This window comes from Oncorhynchus masou, chromosome 1 (assembly GCF_036934945.1).
Source record: "Oncorhynchus masou masou isolate Uvic2021 chromosome 1, UVic_Omas_1.1, whole genome shotgun sequence".
NCBI classification, from domain to species: domain Eukaryota; kingdom Metazoa; phylum Chordata; class Actinopteri; order Salmoniformes; family Salmonidae; genus Oncorhynchus; species Oncorhynchus masou.
This window is the reverse complement of record NC_088212.1, coordinates 29586886-29610671: the sequence shown is the minus strand read 5'-3', so window position 1 is coordinate 29610671 and position 23786 is coordinate 29586886. Positions and strand designations below refer to the sequence as shown.

Here is a 23786-nt window from a genome sequence, read left to right as displayed (position 1 = left end):
TGCTAAACGACAGTGGACACAACTGGAGTCACATGTGCAAAACTCTAACTACAGTCTGCACAGCAGCAGTTCATGTGGACCAAACTCTAGCTCGTTTTTCATTGCTTGAACACAGTTTTCAAAACTCTACACACTTATCCCATGACTTTAACCACAACCTGCACAACACTGTGGATTTACAGCACTTTGTTCAAATGCTAACACACTGTTGTCTAAACTGTGAACCACACATTCAAAACGGAATAGATTTCAGCCTTGTGCCTTTCAAACACTGCTGATTGCAATTTCAGCTGAAAGGCTACTTATCCCATTTCAGCTGTTAGTGAACACACACACATATTGCAGTATATATAGGTAGAGCTCAGAAAGACTCATTTTGGAAATGGAACAAGGAAGATGGGTTCGTGGGGGAGAAGGGTGGCAGGGAGAGGGCGGATGCGTGGAGGAAGACAAAGAAGACAAAGAGCTGTTATTTCAGATGAAATAAGTTTATAGACCATGTCGTGAACCATGGTCTCTCATTGAGAGAGGCAGGGTTGAAGGTGCAACCCAATCTGCAAAGATCCACAGTGGCATCTGTAATGCGAATTTTCCATCATACAAACAGGTGAGAGTTACATCCTTACAGTAAATGAAAACATTACAGGAATCTATTTTGTAATGCAATTATAGAATATTTACACAGATATTGTAAAATATATTTTTACAACAGGACCCAAAGGCCCCCAACAGGGGGAAGAGGAAAAATATGTTCAGATGCGGAAGAAAATGCTATTGTTGACATGGTTGTTGTCAACAATGCAATAAAACTGCGGGAGATTCAAGATAGAGTGCTGGCTGATAATGATATATTTGAAAATGTTAATTCTGTCAGCACAACAACTATTGCTTCCTAAAGAAACACCAAGTTACAATGAAACAGTTATACACTGTACCGTTCGAGAGAAACAGTGAACGGGTAAAAGAACAAAGATACCAATATGTCCAGGTAAGACGTCTGAGGTTAATACAAAATATTTACAGTAAAAAAAAAAAACACTAGCATTTCTACAGTAAAACTGTGCACTTACTGTTTATCAGAGAGTAATGGAGGTGGAAGCACTGGAAAGACCACATTCATTTGTATTTATCGATGAAGCTGGATTTAACCTTGCCAAAACACGGCGCAGAGGAAGGAATGTTATAGATCAAATTGTGTGCTGCAATGGCCAATGATGGTTTGCTTCTCAACACACACTCATTGGCCCATACAACACAGAAAGGCTTATAGCTTTCCTAGAACAGCTCTATGCTCAGCTAGTGCCAAAGGGGGTGCCAGTAAGAAACCCCCAAGTTTTTGTCATAGTTTGCGATAACGTTGCTTTTCACCACTCTGCAGCTGTCACAGATTGGTTTGCAGCACATCACAGATTTATGGTCTTATACCTGCCTGCATATTCACCCTTCCTCAACCCAATAGAGGAGTTTTTCTCTGCCTGGAGGTGGAAAGTGTTTGGTCACCACCCACATGACCAAATGTCTCTTTTGGAAGCCATGCGTGCCGGATGTGAGGACACGAGTCAGAGGACTGCCAGGGATGGATAAGGCACTCCAGAAGGTTCTTCCCCAGGTGCATGGCAAGAGAAAACATTAGATGTGATGTTGAAGAAAACCTGTGGCCTGATGCTAGAGAGAGGCAGGATTAGCCCCTCAATTATTTGTTCGAATTACAGTATGTACTTTTAGTTTCTACCTTTTTTTTCTCATTACTGTAATTCCGTAAATTACTACAGACTAATTTTCATTTACCTTAAAGAATTGTTATGTTCTAAAAATTTTAATAAATCATGTGAAAGAATGTCACTCTTTTCTTTGAAGAAAAAATTACTTTGTATGAAGTCACTGAAATTGTTCAAACTGTAAAGATGAAAAGTTTGTGTTTTCTGTATTGGTGTTTGATGATGTTTTTACTCTCAGTGTGTTCTGAGTGACAGTGTGTGTTATCTCAGTGAGGGTTGTGCATAGTGTTTGGCTGCACTGAGCGTGTTTTGAGCCATGTGTTAAGAGTTGTGTTGCTTGGAATGAGTTTTGCAGGTGATGTGAACTGTTTAGCTCAGGTGACTGTTGGTATTGCAGACTGTAGTTAGAGTTTTGCACATGTGACTCCAAAATGTCGTTTAGCAATTTAATTTTTGATCTATTGCATCCCACAACTGTCACTCTTTTCTTTGAAGAAAAAAGTATTTGTATGTGTTGTTCAAACTGTAAAGATGAAAAGTTTGTGTTTATTATTGGTGTTTGATGCAGACTGTTTGGAACATGTATTTCTCACATAGAATAGAATAGCTGAACCTTTGTACTATGAGGGATAGTAGATTGACATAGGCTAGTGTTTTTGCTGTTCTTTAGGCCTACTCATCTTGTTGGCTGACGAATAGTAAATGTGGACAGTTCTTCTAATATCTTCAATATGCACCTCGGAATTGGATAAGGACGCGCGCAGTTACGTCCCCAATGTGTCTGTCTTCACTTATAGCCTGTGTGAAAGACCCGATCATGTGATGGAGTGTGCAGAACTCAGGGAGAAGTGCACAATGGCCACTGGATGCAAAAGGCATGGATTTCTTTAGAATGTATTACGGCCACACAAAGTGGATGCCGCCGGGAAATTCTAGGCATTATCAAGTACTTGTCAAATTGTGAATGAGTGACTGTTGCAGTGTGTACAGCCTGCGCAAAAAAAACAATGCAGAGCTCATGTCTTCCAAGCGACTTTTTTCAAATCATCATTAGAGTCACATCAGGCAGCCTTATAATGTATTAAAACCCAGCTGACAAAATTGTGTGACCACCACAGCCCTAGGTGGGGCACTGGTCAGTAAAAAATAAAAACAAAGTCCTGACACTGGATACCCAGGGCACTATGTACAGCCTCAGCACCTGTCAATGCCACACATACCCTGGACCCCTGCCTGACTGGGGGCTCAAGGGAACAGTCACAGCTCTAGAAATAACACTTCTTTGATATCTACTGTATATTTCCGTTTGTCCATCTCTGATGAATTCATACATTTATATTTTAGTCATTTCGCAGGCTCTCTTATCCAGAGAGACTTACTGATAGTGCATTCATGTTAAGATACTGTAGCTAGGGGGAAGCTAGTTCCACCATTGGGGTGCCAGGACAGAGAAGGTCTTTGACTGGGCTGAGCGGGATTTAACCTCCCCGTAAGGGTGGGACAGCCAAGAGACCAGAGGTGGCAGAGCGGAGTGCTCTGGTTGGGGTGTAGGGTTTAAGTAATAGTTTGAAAGTCAGGAGGGAAGAAGTTCCCCTTGCTGCTCCATAGGCAAGCACCATGGTTTTGTAGTGGATGCGAGCTTTGATTGGAAGCCAGTAGGAGGACTTGGGAAGGTTGAACACCAGACGGGCTGCGACATTCTGGATAAGTTACAAGGGTGTACATAGTTCATTCATCACTTGAGATTGTTGCTCAAAATGCCACGATCTTCAGACTTGACAAAAACAGAGAAAGATGTTGTCATGGCAACATTACACTCTTGATTGACTTTTGTTATTATAGTGTTTCCTTTCATACAGCTCCTTCTTATCTTACTCCAAAAATTAAATGACTCTCTGGTTATTCTTCTCCAGATATAGCCCCCACCCGTCTGTCTGTCTACCCCTTCCCTTCTCTTCCCCGTGCTGAACCACAGAAATGGCCTCCAGAGTTTCTGTTTTGGGAGCAGTAGACTGCAAACCCACAGAATAAGGCGGTGGGTGTCCGTGCTGAGAATGCATGCGGTCACAAGTTTGTGTGTGTGACCACTTCTGTGTAAGTGTTGTGTGATACTGAGTATTGATATCGGAAGATAATAAGAATATCCACCCGTATGTTTAGTGTTGGACATATTTCAGATAGTTCTACTTAATTTGCCAAATGTTTATAATATCTCAAAATGTACCCTCATCAGTTCTGATTTACTGGTTGAAATTAATCATTGGATTAGTGAAAAAGAAAACAATGCATTTGCTCTATTTTGAACTAAAACATGATTATGTTTGATAAATGGTTTAAATGTGTCATAAAAAACAAATGGTTCTTCGACTATAATTATACAAACTGAGATATCATCGTTGTAAAAGCTTACACTAAGAACATCTTTCTGGTGAATTATATGAGAACCATTTGCATGGTGTGAAAATTGGTCCAATTAAACAAATTCTAAGGGAACAATGGCTTTACAGATGCCCGTTACTCAGTAATTGGAGTGGAGTTATGAAACCTGTTGATTGTATTCCACTTTACTTAGTGTTACAGAGCCACTCAATAAGACAACACCCATTTCTACTGTAGATATTTATTGCATGAAACAAACCGTGTCTATCTCACCATCCAGCCAAACAGCATTGTTAAGTTATTTGGGTCAGAATGGTTTTGGCCCTATCCTTTGTAAAAGCAAACCCATTTCCCAGCAGTCTTTGCATTGGAGCAGAAAACAGAGCTTGGTTATGAGACAGAACAATGAGACAATGTTAGTCAGGCATGGACCACATTCCACTTGTTTGAAAAGCCTAGATTCACTAAATTGCCTCATTAAAAGAACAAACTTTACACAGTGATGGAGTTGCTGACTTGGTTGCACTTTGCAGTTTGTTACATTCTCTTGTGTAAATCTTAGTTATACTTTCATCATTTGCTAGCTGTGTTTTACCCTTGATTGTTAGAATTCTAGGCAGCCACTGGCTTACATCTTTCATCTTTCAGTCTTTGTTGGATGCCCAGGTTTAAAATATGTTGCGCAACTTAAAGGAAATACTGAATAAAAATTATGTAGGATTAAAAACCCACATGTCATGGAAGTTGCTTTCTCATTAATTGATAGTGTTGCTGCTTGAATTGTCCTGAGACTGTTTCCATGTGGGAGACCATCTCTGAACACAGCTGTGTGTGTGTGTGTGTGTGTGTGTGTGTGTGTGTGTGTGTGTGTGTGTGTGTGTGTGTGTGTGTGTGTGTGTGTGTGTGTGTGTGTGTGTGTGTGTGTGTGTTTGTGTGTGTATGTGTGTGTGTGTGTGTGTGTGTGTGTGTGTGTGTGTGTGTGTGTGTGTGTGTGTGTGTGTGTGTGTGTGTGTGTGTGTGTGTGTGTGTGTGTGTGTGTGTGTGTGTGTGCACACATGCGGGAAGGGCGTGCATGGCCACAGCATCCAAAATAGTATTCCATCCTCCCCTCTCTAATTAGAGACTGTTTATAAATCCCCAATTATAATTTTAGACTGAGGAATTGCTGAAGGACTGCTTGCCATTTTACACACACACATACAATCAAACATATGTATATGCTGTTGCATACATCTGACTGTCTCTCTCTCTCTCACACACACACACACACACACACACACACACACACACACACACACACACACACACACACACACACACACACACACACACACACACACACACACACACACACACACACACACACACACACATACACACACACAAACACATGCAACCACACACACATGTAACCACAAACCATAAAGACTCCCTTGCCCTGCCTGGTTACCCAAGCACAATGCAGTATACTCTATAATAAGCACTTCTACAATACAAATAATATGAAAAAGCTCACTACACTATCCAGCTTCAAGATGAGACACATTGCAATCAACTGTCACAATATAGTTTCAATTTTATATTAATCTTTAATTTCTTTGTTTTCCTGAGTCTTGGAAAACAAATACTGTACATAGCATCTTAGATATACACTATTTGGATGTACACTATATAACTCTTTCTGGTTTTCACAGCCTTTGACTGCACACCAGGAATGACCCTGCACAACTCTGAGAACAAGCAAACTCGTCAGGGAGATTCTGTTCACTTTTCCATAATGCTTGAATAACTCAATCAGTGCCTGTGACATGATTTTACAAAAACATTTGACGTGCAATTACATGGATGTTCATGTACATGACAGGAGATCAATAGGACTTGTAGTCTGGCAAAGCTCCCTGTTCCCTGCTGGAAGCACACTGGTGGCTTAGGGACAATGGACACATTCACTGCTCAAGATGCATTTACTGCTAAAGTGCTTGCTGGGCTCAAGGGCCTTCAGTGGCTTGCTGCAATCAGTGTGGTGACCCAGGCCTCTGAGGGCAGAGCCAGTGCCCCTGGGCCACACAGAACTGCTTCCTGTCAGAGGTAGCTTAGTTTTCTACCACTGAGTGGCTGTGGAGTCTCCCTTGTCCACCTGATTCTCCCTGTGATGGGTCTGGAACATTGGCAGACCAGGGCACTTAATGGTGATTCAAGGGCACTCAACTAGCCATCAGGATGGAGCTACCAGTCCAGTGCAGAGGCACTGGAAGACCTGCCAATGAAAAGAGGCCCTTTAATATTGGGAAGGTCTATCGTACACACACGTTCTCTCTCTTTCTCCCTCTTTTTCTGTCTCTCTCTCTTACCATCTCTCTCTCACTCACTCACACACGCACACACTCACACACACACACACACACACACACACACACACACACACACACACACACACACACACACACACACACACACACACACACACACACACACACACACACACACACACACACACACACATGCTCCTGCTGAGATGGGGCTCCTGCGGCTAAAAGCTTACAGCAGTAATTGGTCTGGGCCTTCATTAGTAGCAGGACTGAGGACTGTGACATGTCACAATGAAAGTGTGTGTGTGCAGGTGACCAGACTCCCTCCCTCATTAGCCAGCTAACAAGTGAACACACCCCTTAACCTTATAACCAGCTTCGTGTGTCTCTGAAACAGACCTGCTCCTGGTCCATAACTTGTTGGCCAATGCAGAAAAAGTGGATTGTCATTGCAAACCAGACGCTAAGCTGTTCAAATGGTCCCCAACCATTCAGAAAGTCACACACCCATCCAAAGATGCTGCTTCACTGATTCATTCCTCTACCACCCAACGATCAAACATCGTGTTTTACAGTGTGTATACATACTCACACACACCTTACAGTAGTTTGTGTTGAAGACAATTGCCCCTTCTCCCAGTAGAGAGAGGGGCAGGCAGCCTTTGGCTAACTCTTTGGCTGGGGCTTGCCTGTTAGAGTCCATTCCATGTGTATGAGGTGAGGTTGGAAGGTGCTACGTAATGTGCTGGAGTTTGGTAATTGCTTTTGATGTGTTAAACGTGGCACTTGGAAAGACTAAGACATCTTGAGAAACTTGTTAACAGCCAAGTTAAGTAATGGAGTTTTTAATAAAATTGTGGGTTCACCCGCGATATTCACAGACCCGATCTGTCTGTCACCATCAGTCCAAGTTCCAACCTTGTGATGTCTTTATTGAAAAATAGACTGCCATGTCTCTACTTTACAGTAACTGTTCTCCTATGCATTGCCAGGACGCTAAGATCTAAATAATGCATAAGTATGAAATTACTGATGCTTAAATAAAGATTACTCAAATATTTTTTTAATTACATGAAGCTACAGTATTCTAGATAAAGTGTCCAGACTGAGAATGTACCCAAAGGTGTATTGTGTCTGCTTTAGCGTTGAGAGACATGAAGTCACTTCTTCCTTCTTTAAAAGCCTCATTCGGTTTCCTCTATAAAATTACTTTCAATGGGTTATAGGATTTAAATGGTTACATTTTGCTGTGACACAATCTGATGCTTTCAGTATAAAATCACCATGCAGATTAAACTGGTTTGAATTGGATGCTCAGAAACTCTCAGTGAATCATTTTCTTATTGCGGCTGCTTTTGGTCTTTTAATCTCTGAGCTACAGAGCCTTGTGTCGTGTGCCGAGTTTGTGGCACTTTACCAAACTCTTTCAGGGGTTCTTGTCTTTCACCTCGCGTGTGGTCCTTTAGCGAAGAGGTCCATCCAAAGTTAAATTATGTTTAAACAGTGGCGTGTTTAGTTGTTTTGACTCTCTTTATTACATTGAACCTGCACCTCTCTTTGTTTGCCTTGGTCTGGGTGGGGTTGGGCGTGTCGTGTCTAATCTGTACTCATATCCTCATGTTGTTCCATTGGACTGTGTCTCCACAGTGTGTAGTAGGACAGCCCACAGCCATGGCTGATCTTTGAACCTCCCTCCCCTCTCCCCTGTCTCCTGCACCCTTGTTTCAGAACGACTCTGGAGATGATCAGTGTTATGATAGAGAGGGAGATTGTTGATGTTATTGTTGTAATGAGATGCTGGGTTGGCAGGTTAGAGACGGTTAATGAGAGTGTAGAATTTAGCCTGCGGAGGGATTCTTATTAAATAGAACCCCCTCCTTAAAACTGTTATCCTACTTTTGGTCGGCCGTAGGATAATGCAACTAAACTCAGTTGTTCCCCCTGGAGTGGAGACAGGGAGAGAGAGGCTCCAAGACGACAGGGTATTTGGGAAAGCAGTGGATATCAGGGAAATGGGAACATGGGACTCTTCATTCATACATTACACATCTCAAATGTCTGCAGTAAGCCATGGAAGACAAACTATCATCTAGTTAGTCTTTTGTTTGCTTTTGTTTGTTTCTTTGTAACAACCCTTCTTTTCTTTATATTTGATTTGATTGCAATAATGATAATGATGATAACATGATGAATGTAATGTATTGGTAGCACAGTTATTGAAGAGTGAGAAGGTCTCCAAACGAGGACATGATTAGGAAGAGAGCGAGACAGTGGAGCAGAATCAAAACGTGTTTTTTTACACCAATGTTTATTGGGAAAAGATATGTGCGATTTGAAAGAGAGGATATCCTGTCTTGTTTGAGAAGGATTTTATAAAGTGGAGCCTGGAGACTCATCCTAAACCAGTTTTTCTGCCCTCAGCTGTCATTTGAATAGCTGAAAGGTTTCTCTTCCTCTGTATACAGTGTACGTACTGTACATCCTTTGCATGCCTTCAGATTACCACCAGAGGAACAATTGTTCACTAAAAAAAGATTACTGGCAGAGGAAGACCTGAAACCCAGTGCAGCTGCAGGCAAGCATGCACAAATACACAGAGAGACACACAGAGACACAGAGACACACAGAGGCAAACACGTACAAACACACAGAGACACTCACAGACATAGAGACAGAAATAGACACAGACTCCCACACATACTCTCTCTTTCCCACACACACTCCATCTGCCCACTCTTTCACACCTGTGTGAGTGTGTGCTAATGTTGGAGTTGATCGGATCCATGATCCACCCAGCTGAAGAGGTTCAGTCTGAAATAGACAGTGGCCTGGAGTCACCATTCATCCTCTCCTCTCACCAGAGAGGAAGGAGCAGAAATTAATCAGTGAATGAATACAATTTGAGACATGCTGACATGCCCTCATCGCTCTCTCAAAGGCTTTGTGGGTTGAGGAAGCAAATTGAGCAAACCAACTAAGTGAGTGGCACAGCCCAGGGAGGGGTTGCTGTGGTTTGTATTGCTGGGACATGGCTCTTTGTCTGGCAGTCAGTGTGCATCTCCCTGACTTACTGTCTCCACCGTGCACCAAGAGGGAGGACTAATGTATAGGCTACCAGCAGTTTCTATTGTCTTTCTGCTTTTACAGTATACTCTCCATCTCTCAGAGGTGAATGTATCCGGTTGAGTAATCCCAGCATGATACTGTATCCCTATTAGGAGAGAAACGAGAGGAGATGAGAGGAGTATGTGCACCTGACCAGAGCTGTGATCGGGGTTAAGGCCATTAACCTGTAGACACTCAGCCTCTATTAACAACATGCCTACTGCTCCAACAGCTGAATCCTCTTGGATGACGTGGCTCTTATCATTGGCCCTGCTAGTATTTGATCTTCACTGAATGGCCTTAGATGAAGTGTCTTTGTATGTCCCCCCATGCTGACCTGCAGCCCTGGTTTTACACACAGCTGATATAGATTCTATTACTGGCTCTGATCTCTGATAAGCCACTGGTCTGAAAGGGCTAAATTAATGAGGAGGCTAATGCAGCTCTGCTGTACCTTAGAGGTCGTCTGGATTGAGTTAGTGCACTTTTCATATTGTGCACCATAGAGCTGCAATTGTATTTGGAGGCAGACTAACTCAATGTGCCGTCTGTCATTGGGGCAGTCAGTGTGGAGACGCAGCAGGCCATTCAAACAACACAGGCCACTCTATCAATTTGAGGGTGAGCAGTAGTGTTCCCCTCCTTCTCTTCACTTCAGTGATGAATGCTGTATGTGATTCATGCTTTTTCAATTAAGCTCAGACTTCGCTCATCTCCAGTGCTTCTGAAAATACACCATTTCTCTATACAACCTTTGTGTACTCTGATGTATGAGTTTAGGTTTCTCATATCCCTTGCTTGTTCTCTCTTCCGGTCGCTCCTGTCTTCCACCTGCTCATGGACAGAGCTCTGCTCTGTGCTCTCCTCCTGACCCCTGACCTCTGTCAGCCGCATCCTGAATAAACAGCTAATTGGCTGGTTTCCTGTTTAGCCTGTTGGGAGGGAGCATCCAGCCTATTTCAGGCTGTTTACAGAGCTCTGTCTCACCTTCACTCTTTCTCAGAGTCCTACTCTGTATTGTTTGTGTTGATCAGGTGAAAGAGCAATGTATACTCTGCTACAGACATCAGAGATACATGGGTGTACTAGAATAGGAAAATTACACGTCCTGAATTGCCAGACCTTTTGTTTTCCTGGAAATGAACATCTTATGTTTCCAAACAGTGGGTTCAATGAACTTTACTTTATCATGTTTGTGTATTTACTGAAGTGAGCTTTCCAGTTCTTCTGTGCAACGTAGAAAATAGGTTTCATTATTTTCTGTTCAAATGGATGCGCTTGAGACTAATAGTTTTAGATTCTGAGCTGATTGTCTCACTTTTCTCTCTCACACAACACACTTACTGGACACAATCACGCAAAAAGAGCAGGTTGATGTTCATCATGAGTCTTGTCATGGAGGGAGAACTGAGTGATTTCCCCTTAGATAGGCCAGCTGCAAAGTCAAAATTGGCTATATTGTACAAATCAAAACAAATCAAAGTGTATTTGTCACGTATGCCGCATACAACAGGTGTAGACCTTACAGTGAAATGTTTACTCACAGGCCCTAAGCAACAGTGCAGTTGTTAAGTAAAAAATAGGTATTAGGTGAACAATAGATAAGTAAAGAAATAAAAAACTGACTGAATATAAACAGTAGTGAGGCTATATACAATATGTACATGTAGGTATGGTTAAAGTAACTATGCATATATGATGAACAGAGAGTAGCAGTAGCGTAAAAGACGGGTTGGCGGGCGGTGGGTGGCGGGACACAATGCAGGTAGTCCGGGTAGCCAATGTGTGAGGGCACCAGTTAGTTGGGCTAATTGAGGTAGTATGTACATGAATGTATAGTTAAAGTGACTATGCATATATAATAAACAGAGAGTAGCAGCAGTGTAAAACAGGGGTTGGGGGGGGACACAATTCAAATAGTCCGGGTAGCCATTTGATTATCTGTTCAGGAGTCTTATGGCTTGGGGGTAAAAGCTGTTGAGAAGCCTTTTGGTCCTAGACTTGGCGCTCCGGTACCACTTGCCATGCAGTAGTAGAAATATTGATTGCAAAAATGTAATTTAAGGTTAGGGTTAGGCCTTATGGTTAGCACTGTGGTTAGGGTTAGGTGTAAAATCTGATTTTATGACTTTGTGGCTGTGCCCACTAGTGACCGCTCTGCAGAGCAGCTTTCAGAACAAGATTCATTATGAAAAAAGCTAACCTGCGCAAAAAGATGAACATGAACACACACACTGTCTGTGTTGAATTAAATGGCTTGTTGTTTCGCCAGACCTTACTTTCTCCTCTGCTATCTGTATTGAATTATTCAGGCAGTTCCGGATCTTCTGTAGCTTTCATCTCAGGCCTGCGTCAAGTTATATGAGAGATACTGTGTCTAACTGGCGCATGAGACCGTAGGACTGGGAGTCACAGGTTCAAATCCAGTTTACGCCCTACGACGACCACAATGCACAAGAGTCTGCATTTTCTGCTTATTGTTATTTGCATATGGATTTGAATATAATTTGGTTCAGCAAAAAAAGAAGGGAAAACAGTACCGTATATAGTTTAAGTAGACGGATAGAAAGCTTTAGACACTTTGCAGGTATATGTCTACCAAATATATACTTCATTTCTTACAGTGCTGATTTAGTGACTATTGACCAATGTATTCATTATCAACCCCTTAGCTGGAAATGTGACCGGTTGGTGCTGCTCATTACATCTGCTCATTAAATGAACTAAAAGGTGAGGAGGTGAAGGCTGAGGGTTGTATTTGTATTAATGTGGCAAGAAAGGCTGTTCACAGTCAGCTCCCTCTTTTAAAGACACACACACACCCGTGCGCCGCTCGGTTCTGTTCCTCAGCTTCGATTAAAAACACACTTCATCTCACAAACAGTCCATTAGGTGCCCCGGGGAACGGGGAGAATGCAGCGTGAGGCTGGGGGGCGTGTTAATGATGGGGGCTGTCGTGTGAGCCGGGCCCCTGCTGTACCCTGCTACCCCACTGAGGGGCCAGGATCACAAAGACATGGTGTTGCAGACACACAGCCAACCTGACAGGACCCATGACACACAACCAACCTGACAGGACCCACGACACAGGGGTTTGTAGAGTAGTAGGGGTACAGGCTTCAGGACCAGGGACTGTGTCTCCTGAGCAGGTTATACCGATAGGGAATGTCACAGTGGACCCTGTGAAGGCCTGGCTGTATCTGGGGCTAGACTGGCAGGCTCTGTTGTGGTGTAGCCTCTCTGTCCATCTGAGCTGGTCCGTATGGGCTGGCTGATCACTGTACATTCAGTTTCCTATGATGCCCCTTGAGACAAAGCAGATCTGCTCTGCACAGTGCAGGATGGTTCTAGAAAGCCCCTCACACTCTTGTCTGATAAGGGCCCTATACGCCTAATGATTTGCCAATAGGGAAAAGGGTAATTGTCATGACGAGCACAGACTTTCCTTTGATGTGAACGCCGTTGGCTTCTGATGTAAAAATGTATCCAGGATGATTATCACAAGCTTCCTTCCCCCCCACCCCCAATCCCAATCTCTGTCTCCTATTTAGTCCTTAGGATGAATTGGAAACAGCTTTGTGTAATGCCTCTGGCCAGGGTGGTCACGTGTGACTGCTGCTCATGCAGTTTATTTATCCTCTCATGGAGATTCTGACCCTCTTAGAGGAGTCATACTTTTATCTGAAACCCATTTTCTGGGCAACTGAGTTGTTGGTCATCTCTTTCTCTGATGTTGCCCTTTCTCCTTTCATATTCTATATGGGTCTGACTAATACAACTCAGGTAGGCTAAGTATGAGATGAACGTGTGTCTTTGTGATTTTTAATGTTTTGTTGAAGCACAATACTAATGATATCTTGGTTTGCTCCTTTTTTTAACAGAATTTTGAGCAACAATCGCATCAGGGTTCTGAGAAATGGATCCTTTGTTGGACTCTATGCCCTGGAGAAACTGTGAGTAACGCTTGTGATTTTCACTAAATCTGAATGAGTCTGTCTTGGGTTCTCACTCATTAGGTTTAACATGGGCAGGTTTAACACCAACAGGTTGGGTGCTTGTAGCCCATATGGCCTTGTGCTGCGGAGCCCACAGTCCCACAGAGACAGGGTATCAGGGAGATCTGTGCTTCTCGCAGCTCTGCTATCCAGTGGGCTGGCTTCCAGCAGGGAGGATGAAACACTCAGTGTGGTTATCACAGAGTTATGTGGAAGAGATCACATAATTACCCCACTATTCGTCATTATCAGAGAAGCCCTGCTCTACAGGACAAGATAAGAGGTTTCCATGGGAGGAGGAGGCTGTTGGCGCTGCCTGCACTGCCTGTAGCTCAGATTGAGGCAGGCAGCTGGCTGGCTGGCTCTACACTGTGGATGTAGGGTCCCACTGCCTAGCTGGTCCACTGGCTGTTTCTTATTGTTTCTTACAGTTTAGATGACATTTGAGTCCTCTGAGGATTTCATCAGTGGCACAAACTGTCCCTGCTGTTGTAAACATAAGAACACAAATATAAATGCTGAGTGATAATGAGGAAGGGAGTTTTACGTTGCGTCAACAAAAGGATAGTCTACAGTGGTCTTCTAGTGTTGTACTGTACAATATGGAATGGGGCCAACTCTTGCCTGTGTATGTCTAGGAGGCAGCAGTTTTTTTTGGGGGGGGGGGGTGCTTAAGCAATATTAGTTCCACATGCGTCTCTGAGCTGCCACCAATGAAGTTCACAAGCTTTACCGAAATGTTGGAAGATGGACAACTATGGTAATTTGCTGCAGTTGTTATCTTGTTAGTACGTACCTATTGGAGCTCAACACAGACATGACAGGTCTGAAAAAAGAGCAAAATCTGTTGAAACTGCTTGGCCCTCTTTTATGTGAGCTAAACCGGACAAGAACACTCCTGTGGGACAGTGTTCTTACCTTCTTCTTACTCTCTCTACTAAGCAAAGTTAGAGCTTCATCTATTCAGTCTTAGTTTGATCATCTTTATGACCAGTATTGTTAGATCGGGTGGAGCTGAGATTTCATTAGTGGTATGGGGCTTTGGCAAACTAGGGGCTTGGGCAGAATAGTTTGTTTTATGTAAAATGAGATGGTATTACTTGTTTTTGCAAGTGCAGATAAGGCCCCCCAGAATGCCATGGGGTTTGTGGGTGGGTAACCTGAGCTTGGCCGCTAGCAGGCCCTTGTACCTGGGACAGTGGTTAAACTAGTAGGGGGTAGGGGTGGAGTAGGCTTGCAGTGCTAAAACCATGACCTAGTGAGAGGGACACAGAACAAGAACCCCCCCCCCCCACACACACACACACACACACACACACACATAGAGGACATGTTGTAAATCACACAGGACTCGTTTCACTCCTCTGCTCAGACCTCAGACCTCCACCAGCCCTCTGACACACTGCACTGGAGGTCTGCTCACTCATCTTGTGCTCCACACTCTGTAATTGAGCATTTCACGACTTACAATAAAAAATGAGCTCATGGGAAAACAACTATTTTCATATTAAAATATACCAACTTGATATAATAAAAATCAAACTGGGCAAAGATGGATAGATGTGAAGTAAAAAAACACAACTGCAAGATTAATTTAGCTTTTTTGTCCACCTACTGTGCTGCTCCCCCTGCGAGTTGCTATGTTGTTTTGTTTTGTCTCTAGCTTGGTCACCGTTCAGGTCTTTTTTCATTATTTCCAGCCTGTTGTCGACATGTGCTTGTGATTTGGTCCAGTGGCGAGCAGTTACTCATATATGTGGTCGGTGCTGTAGAAGCCAGCCCAGCTAGCACATTTGGTTCCTCGGAAGTTGTAGGAAGGTACGTTTATGTTCTCCCATTGGTCCTGGGAACAAAGCCATACGTTTCCTGAATGGTAAAATGTTCTGAGCACAGAAGTTAACATTTTGTCTGTTCTGAGTTTTAGGTTGCAGGCAGGTTCTGAGAACATTTTACAATGGTACCCTGAAAGTTTTCCTGGGAGGTTTAATTAATGTTCTGAGAATGGAAATTATAGGTTATTTGAAAGTAATTAAATAACCTTTTTAGAACGTTTCAATAAAGACTAATGCTGTTAGCTCAACTGTTTTGAACTCCAAGCACAGATAGGACACATGGAGATTCCTTTGCTTAGGCATTAACCATGCAAACACATTTCTTATTTATTGTGTCACTGAGAGATTCAAACCTATGATCTTATGTTCTCTATCCATGTAATGAGTCCACTGCGCCACCAGGATGCAGCTAGCATGCAGTTTTTTTGGGAACTCATACAAAGCTGTTCATTTTAGTCTATTCAACCGGACCCCATCTAAATGGAAACAAGCACTCATTATAAAATCAGGTGTAGCCAATTAGTGGGTGTGGTTAACACACGTTAACAGATAGAGGATAGTTTTGTTGTTGCTGAGAATGGAATGGATCTGGGGGGGGGTTTTCAACTTTCTTAAAATGTTCTTTGAACGGTACTAATGTTTTCTTGTGTTTTCTATTGAAAGTTCTCTTAATGTTCTGAGAAAATGACTTTAAATTGAACCATGACTAAACATGCAGAAAACGTTATGTTGAACTACTGAAATTCCAACAGAAGAACGTTGTTTCTTAACATTCTCTGAACAATTTGAGAATTACTTTATATAGAACCATGAAGAAACCTGTAGAAAATGTTATGCTGAAGTACTGAAATTCCCACCGTAGAAACATAACAGCTAAGATTTGTATGTATACTGGGTATCCTACACCATTCCCGGAACATTGTGGGAAGTTTTATGAAAAATAACCATAGGATAACCACGCTCTCACCAATCTCTAAGAAACATATGGTTCTCAGAATTGTATGTGCTAGCTAGGAGCCCACAAGGGCCCGGCTGAACACACACCAGGGAATAACACCACAGCAACCCCTCCCCAAAGTCAGGAGGGCAACCAGACAGTCAACTGCACCCACACTTTCAGTGGATCTCAGTCTCAACTTCAATGTCTGTCTGTGTGTGTGTCCTATTATGGGCATCCCAAACTCCTCCATGCATAATTGTAAGAAGTAGATGTCTAAACAGAAATTATGTCCCTCTCAGCCTACTCAGCCATGTTTGAAACAGTAGTCCAAGCAGAGGCAGAGCTGAGTATAATCAGAGCTTTGCTGTTATAAGTATAAAAGCACAGCTACAGGACAGGAACCCCTTCCTCCAACCAGAGCAGAGCAGAGCAGGCCACACTGTGGATTCCTCCACACAGTTAGCCCTTTCATTGGGCTAAACCTCCTCAAAGTCGCTGTTGCCTTCGTAAACTGTCATGCCACCCAAGAGCAGAGAGCAATTTAGCTATGTTTGTTTTGCCCTCTTATAAGGACATCTTCAGCGTTCCAGTGTACGACACTTAGCGTTCCAGTGTACACACATACACACATACACACACCCTCACACACACATTCTCACACACCTTTCCTGGTACCTCCACCTCCTCGCAGCACACCCTCTCTGATGGGAGCTGACGCAGGCCCTAACAAGGCTGGTCCACTAACGAGCAGGGACCTTTATGAGTTGTGGACAGATCCCAGTGGCCTGTCCTGCACTGATTTGAGGCGAGGTAATGAGAATAATGAGCAGAGAGGGGGTCTGGCTCCTGTCCAACCAGGCCCCACTGCACCATGGGACACAGGACAGCCAGGGCATAAGGGTCCCTCATTACCAGGCTGCTCACCCTACAGGGAGAGATGGAGCACAGGAGTGGAGAGTGAGAACAGAGGGGAGAAATAGAGTGGATAGGTGAAGGAGCAGGAGCACTGTGGTGGACAGGTAAGGAAGAGCTAAGTTAGCTGCATGGGATTGGGACCGCCAAGCAGGATGGGGCCAGCTCACACACTTGAAGTGGTCCAAAAACACTCACTTTTGGACGTAATTCTTCCGGAACCTATACATTTCCTTCATAGCCATTTATAGTTATTCTAACCATGGTTCAAATCAAATCAAATTTTATTGGTCACATACACATGGTTAGCAGATGTTAATGCGAGTGTAGCGAAATTCTTGTGCTTCTAGTTCCGACCGTGCAGTAATATCACAACAACTACCTTATACACACAAGTGTAAAGGAATGAATAAGAATATGTGCATATAAATATATGGATGGTTTGTGTGTTAGACATGTTTGGTTTGCAGTTGGCCTTTTTTTACCTCCTTTTCCCTTCACTTCCTGCATAGTTAAAGCCACTTCAGCTAAGAACAGGAAATGCATACTGTTTGTGATGTATATAGAAGGCTAAAAATGAGGGAACGTTTGCATTGAGACTCCTGGTCATCATAAGTCAGGAAAGGCATGGGAATCTGCAGATGTGGAGAGGGAGAGTTTAGCAGAGGGTTAAAGTCCTTGATAACATTGAAATAAGTCTACGGCGTCTCTGAAATACCGTGTCCTATTCATTCATATTTACCCTGATAACATCAGTTATGTAAAGTAGAGACGGGAGCTTCTCACGTTGTGCTTGAGCCCTGCTAAAACAGACCTTGAAATCGTCTCTGCCATTCTGAGAAGTTAGGGTTAGGAACTAGGCCAACTTAAACAAGTTTACCATAAGATGCAGGGGAGCAGACGAGATGGGTAAAGATGGTGTGAAGGCTGTTGGTAAAAGAGAGTGAGTGCACCAGCAGTTTCCTTTATGTACTGAACAAAAATATAAACCCAACATGTTAAGTGTTTGTCCCATGTTTCATAAGCTGAAATAAAAGATCCCAGAAATGTTCCTGATGCCCAAAAAGGTTATTTCCCTCAAATGTTGTGCACAAATGTGTTTACATCCCTGCTAGTAAGCATTTCTCCTTTGCCAAGACAATCCATCCACCTGACAGGTGTGGCATATCAAGAAGCTGATTAAACAGCATGATCATTACTCAGGTGCATCTTGTCCTGGGGACTGATCCACGCCCCTACCTTTTTTTTTAAGGAATCTGTGACTAACAGATGCATATCTGTATTCCAAATCATGTGAAATCCATAGATTAGGGCCTAATGAATGTATTTCAATTGACTAATTTCCTTATATGAACTGTAACTCAGTAAAATCTTAGAAATTGTTTCATGTTGCATTTATATTTTTGTTCAGTATATAATGTTGTTTTCTTTATTGGGGGAGGTAAACATTATTTCCACAGAGGCTAAGCAAATGACCTTGATGAGGGGGAGCAGTGCAGAGGTGGGCTCTGCTTTGCTATGTCAATCTGTCTAAACCCTGTCTAATCCCCTCTGGACACAACAGAGCAGAGTCCATATCCAGGTTGCAGGAACGCTCTAATTTAATCTGTCCTCCCAAAAACAACCTGAACTCCTGGCTGGAGCAGCTTGGGATGGCTGGACATGGGACTCTCATTTCGCACAATCCAAACAAATGAGCGTTTGTGTTGTACTTTCTCCTGCATACGGTTTTGAATGGCCCCTGTGAGGCAACGGTCACTTAATGAGTGTGTGTGACATGAGGGGTCGAGTGAGGAAGGGGTTAAGCGTGCTAGAGAGTGGAAACAGAAGGGGGGGGCTGTTGGAGTTGATAGACTCCAGATGTGTCTGGGAGATAAACTGAAGGAACGGGGAGTGTTTGTATTGCAAGCTTAACCTAATCGTGGCTCTAGGCGTTTATTGAAATGCGAGCAAGTCCTCTCATAAGCTCATTACTAAACAGAATTCCTTATATACCAGTGGTTCTTGAATGCACATGCAGCAAACCTGACATGATTTCAATGGCTTTTTCCTTCACAAGTTCTTGAGGTTTCTCCCTGTTCCCTTCCCCCCACTTCCATTCCCACTCCTTTTCTGCTTTCCACTTTGCATCTACCGGACGGTCCCACCACCCCCTTTCTCTCACTACTCCTCTCTTCGCTGCAGTCCGCCCACTGGATGCATATTCACACATGGCCCATGATTGCCCTCCTTTTCATTGATATTTTGTATGAGCAGCATTGTTTGCCAGTTCGCTGGTAGAGTTGGCCCACTCCCAACCCTGAATGGAGTATTTCCAAACTACTGTATGCCAGTTCGCTGGTAGAGTTGGCCCACTCCCAACCCTGAATGGAGTATTTCCAAACTACTGTATGCCAGTTCGCTGGTAGAGTTGGCCCACTCCCAACCCTGAATGGAGTATTTCCAAACTACTGTATGCCAGTTCGCTGGTAGAGTTGGCCCACTCCCAACCCTGAATGGAGTATTTCCAAACTACTGTATGCCAGTTCGCTGGTAGAGTTGGCCCACTCCCAACCCTGAATGGAGTATTTCCAAACTACTGTATGCCAGTTCGCTGGTAGAGTTGGCCCACTCCCAACCCTGAATGGAGTATTTCCAAACTACTGTATGCCAGTTCGCTGGTAGAGTTGGCCCACTCCCAACCCTGAATGGAGTATTTCCAAACTACTGTATGCCAGTTCGCTGGATGGAGTATTTCCAAACTACTGCTGGTAGTTGACTCCCAACCCTGTTATTTCCAAACTACTGGCCCACTCCCAACCCTGAATGGAGTATTTCCAAACTACTGTATGCCAGAATGGAGTATTTCCAAACTACTGGTTCGCTGGTAGAGTTGGCCCACTCCCAACCCTGAATGGAGTATTTCCAAACTACTGTATTCCAGTTCGCTGGTAGAGTTGGCCCACTCCCAACCCTGAATGGAGTATTTCCAAACTACTGTATGCCAACCCTGAATGGAGTATTTCCAAACTACTGTATGCCAGCTGGTAGTTGGCCCACTCCCAACCCTGAATGGAGTATTTCCAAACTACTGTATGCCAGTTCGCTGGTAGAGTTGGCCCACTCCCAACCCTGCCAAACTACTGTATGCCAGGGTAGAGTTGGCCCACTCCCAACCCTGAATGGAGTATTTCCAAACTACTGTATGCCAGTTCGCTGGTAGAGTTGGCCCACTCCCAACCCTGAATGGAGTATTTCCAAACTACTGTATGCCAGCTCGCTGGTAGAGTTGGCCCACTCCCAACCCTGAATGGAGTATTTCCCAACTACTGTATGCCACCCTGAATGGAGTATTTCCAAACTACTGTATGCCAGTTCGCTGGTAGAGTTGGCCCACTCCCAACCCTGAATGGAGTATTTCCAAACTACTGTATGCCAGTTCGCTGGTAGAGTTGGCCCACTCCCAACCCTGAATGGAGTATTTCCAAACTACTGTATGCCAGTTCGCTGGTAGAGTTGGCCCACTCCCAACCCTGAATGGAGTATTTCCAAACTACTGTATGCCAGTTCGCTGGTAGAGTTGGCCCACTCCCAACCCTGAATGGAGTATTTCCAAACTACTGTATGCCAGCTCGCTGGTAGAGAGATAGAGGAGGTGGCCTTTTGCTGGCTTTGATTTTGTCTGCTTTTTAAATAAGTTTATGGATTTACTACACTTTCATTATCTTTTTATGGGGGGGGGGCTTCTGTTCATTTACTGATGAAAACTATTGAATATGAGCTGGCTGGTTTTTAGGACGAATATCTCCATACTGTTATGATAGTTCTACATAGAGGGACAGCTGTTCATGAACAAACAGCTAAATAAACATGAATGGGCTCTACATTGGTGACGTAAAGTCTTTCCTGGTTGAAGTTGTGTATAACAGTGTTGCTACCAGGACCTCATGCATACTAATTGCAATCAAAAGAACAGCCAAAGTGGACATCACCTCCTTTTTGTCATCTAGCCCTGTTCCTGCCAGAACTCAGAGTTGGAGTCAGTAAGTCCATGGTTCCAGAGTTTTCCTTGGCAGAATGATCTCCAGTACCCCTAACAGCAGACTGTGGAAACATATAATCAACCTAGGAAATGTTACACTTCAAATAAAAGTATAACATGGCTATTTCAGTCCTTTCATCCTTTCCCCAACTAGCGTGCAGTTGGTCCCACAGTTTAAATTAGTGCCAGTCTTGGCCAGAGCTGTGGCCATTTTCCTTCAAGACAGTTCACTCTAGAGCTCTGTGGCTTGACATGGTTGAAATGACCCAGTGTTAGAAGAGGCTCCTTCTTAGTTGCACCCAACATCAGATGTGCCCATATGTTCCTTCAGGTGAAGCACTATTTTCCATGAAGATTTTAAATCACCTGGATGTTTTTTAATGGTATTTCTAACTGAGGGTTGTGTGTGTGGCCTATTTTAACTGAATTTTCCAGAGTAATGATTGGCTTGTTTCTAATGTATCATTATTATTAGGTGATTATTGCTATGAAAGAATAGGCTGCATGGAGTGGTTAATAACTGTAGCTCTGGAATGGAGAATCACCCGACAGGGCTAAAGCAAGTGGTTTCCAGATGCACACCAGCTAACGTAGATTAGAGATCCAATCTGAGGGGAACCAGAAAAAAATGTAAGAAAATAATCTGTGGAAGGGGCAGGAAAGCAGGAAATTAGTAGAAAAACAAGACCTCAGCAGATCCTGGTTTCCTGTTTTGGGGGGAAGGCAGGAGTAGGTTTTGGGGGCTGTGTTACAGAGCCCCCATTGTGAGCAAGTGTGTTGAGGAGTGGGGGGGGGGAGTGGGGTATCGGGGGCCGTTTCACAGGGCCGATTCTACTCAATGCCGAATCCCTCAACCCCCCATCCCCACCTGCCCCTCCCTACAGGGGAAAAGCTGCTCGTAAAAAAAAGAGAAACTGTAAAAATAAACGAGCAAGGGCCTCTATTCTGGAGACACCAACGAGACAGGAAATGACACGCGGCACAAAAATGGTCTCCACTGACCTCTGGTGCCAGTTAAACCATTCAGTCCGTTTCTCTTTTTTCTCTGTCTCACTCTGCACACCCAAACAAACACTTGTTTCATACCGTGGTTTTTGATTGTGTGAACTGTGTTGTGCATCGCAGCTTGGTACAGTATAGAACATGGGAAATGGAATGTCCTTTCTCTCTGCTTATAAAAACCCTATCCCTAATCGAGTGAAACAGGAAATTCTTGATTCCAGTCTGGCGATAATAAGTGGCCGTTCCCTGGCTTCAGTCCTTCTCCCAGCATTCCCCAGGGCTATGGTCTGAACAATGTCAATGGAGCACTCCATCCCCTGCCACTGTGGGCCTGATAATGGAGCACTCCATCCCCTGCCACTCTGGGCCTGATAATGGAGCACTCCCTCCCCTGCCACTGTGGGCCTGATAATGGAGCCCTCCATCCCCTGCCACTCTGGGCCTGATAATGGAGCACCTCCTCCACTGCCATTGTGGGCCTGATAATGGAGCACTCCATCCCCTGCCACTCTGGGCCTGATAATGGAGCACTCCCTCCCCTGCCACTCTGGGCCTGATAATGGAGCACTCCATCCCCTGCGTGCCTGATAATGGAGCACTCCATCCCCTGCCACTCTGGGCCTGATAATGGAGCACCCCTTCCCCTGCCACTGTGGGCCTGGTGATGGAGCACTCCCTCCCCTGCCACTGTGGGCCTGATAATGGAGCACTCCCTCCCCTGCCACTGTGGGCCTGATAATGGAGCACTCCCTCCCCTGCCACTGTGGGCCTGATAATGGAGCACTCCCTCCCCTGCCACTGTGGGCCTGATAATGGAGCACTCCCCCCTGCCACTGTGGGCCTGATAATGGAGCACTCCATCCCCTTTGTGCCTGATAATGGAGCACTCCCTCCCCTGCCACTCTGGGCCTGATAATGGAGCACTCCCTCCCCTGCCACTGTGGGCCTGATAATGGAGCACTCCATCCCCTGCCACTGTGGGCCTGATAATGGAACACTCCCTCCCCTGCCACTGTGGGCCTGATAATGGAGCACTCCACAGTCTGGAGCGCTATACAGCGGGCGACTTAATTATAACCCTCTTGCTGCCCTGCGAGCACGTCGCTCCTCTCTCATCTCCCCTCCTCTCCTTTCCTGCCTGGGCCCCAGGTGCTTGTGCCCCGTCCCGTCCCAGACAGGAATGACTCTTCAGAGCAGCAATAGATGTGCCCCATTGATCGGGAGAAGGCTTGGAGAAAAAAATATAGTCTTTAATGGAAAATCCTGGTGTCAGGCCCAGCTGAAGAACACAATGGCTCTTTTTAGACTGGCAGTGGGTTGGATGCTGTCAGGGCCCAATCATATGGGCCACATGTGGTACAGGGGATACAGCACTGGGCTCAGAGGGATGTTGGTTACAAATCAATTTGAGGACCAGTTATTTATTTTGAACAGTAAAAAAAAACGTTTTGATGCTGTCTGGCCAAGGAACTTACTGCCCTATGTCATTTAGAAGTGAGGCTTGTGAATATCACATCAGAAGTTAGATTTTCCATTCATTTCAAATATGTTTGTGCTGCAACTATAAGGGATG

The 23786-nt window shown here is 44.2% G+C and overlaps 1 protein-coding gene across 1 annotated transcript in view; it reads left to right on the top strand.

Moving 5' to 3' along the window:
* The window catches only part of LOC135541592 (adhesion G protein-coupled receptor A2-like), a 65366-nt gene that overhangs the window by 22785 nt on the left and 18795 nt on the right, over positions 1–23786 (top strand). Inside the window, 1 exon segment of the mRNA XM_064967904.1 lies at positions 13393–13464. Within this exon segment, the coding sequence (XP_064823976.1) occupies positions 13393–13464 (72 nt within the window).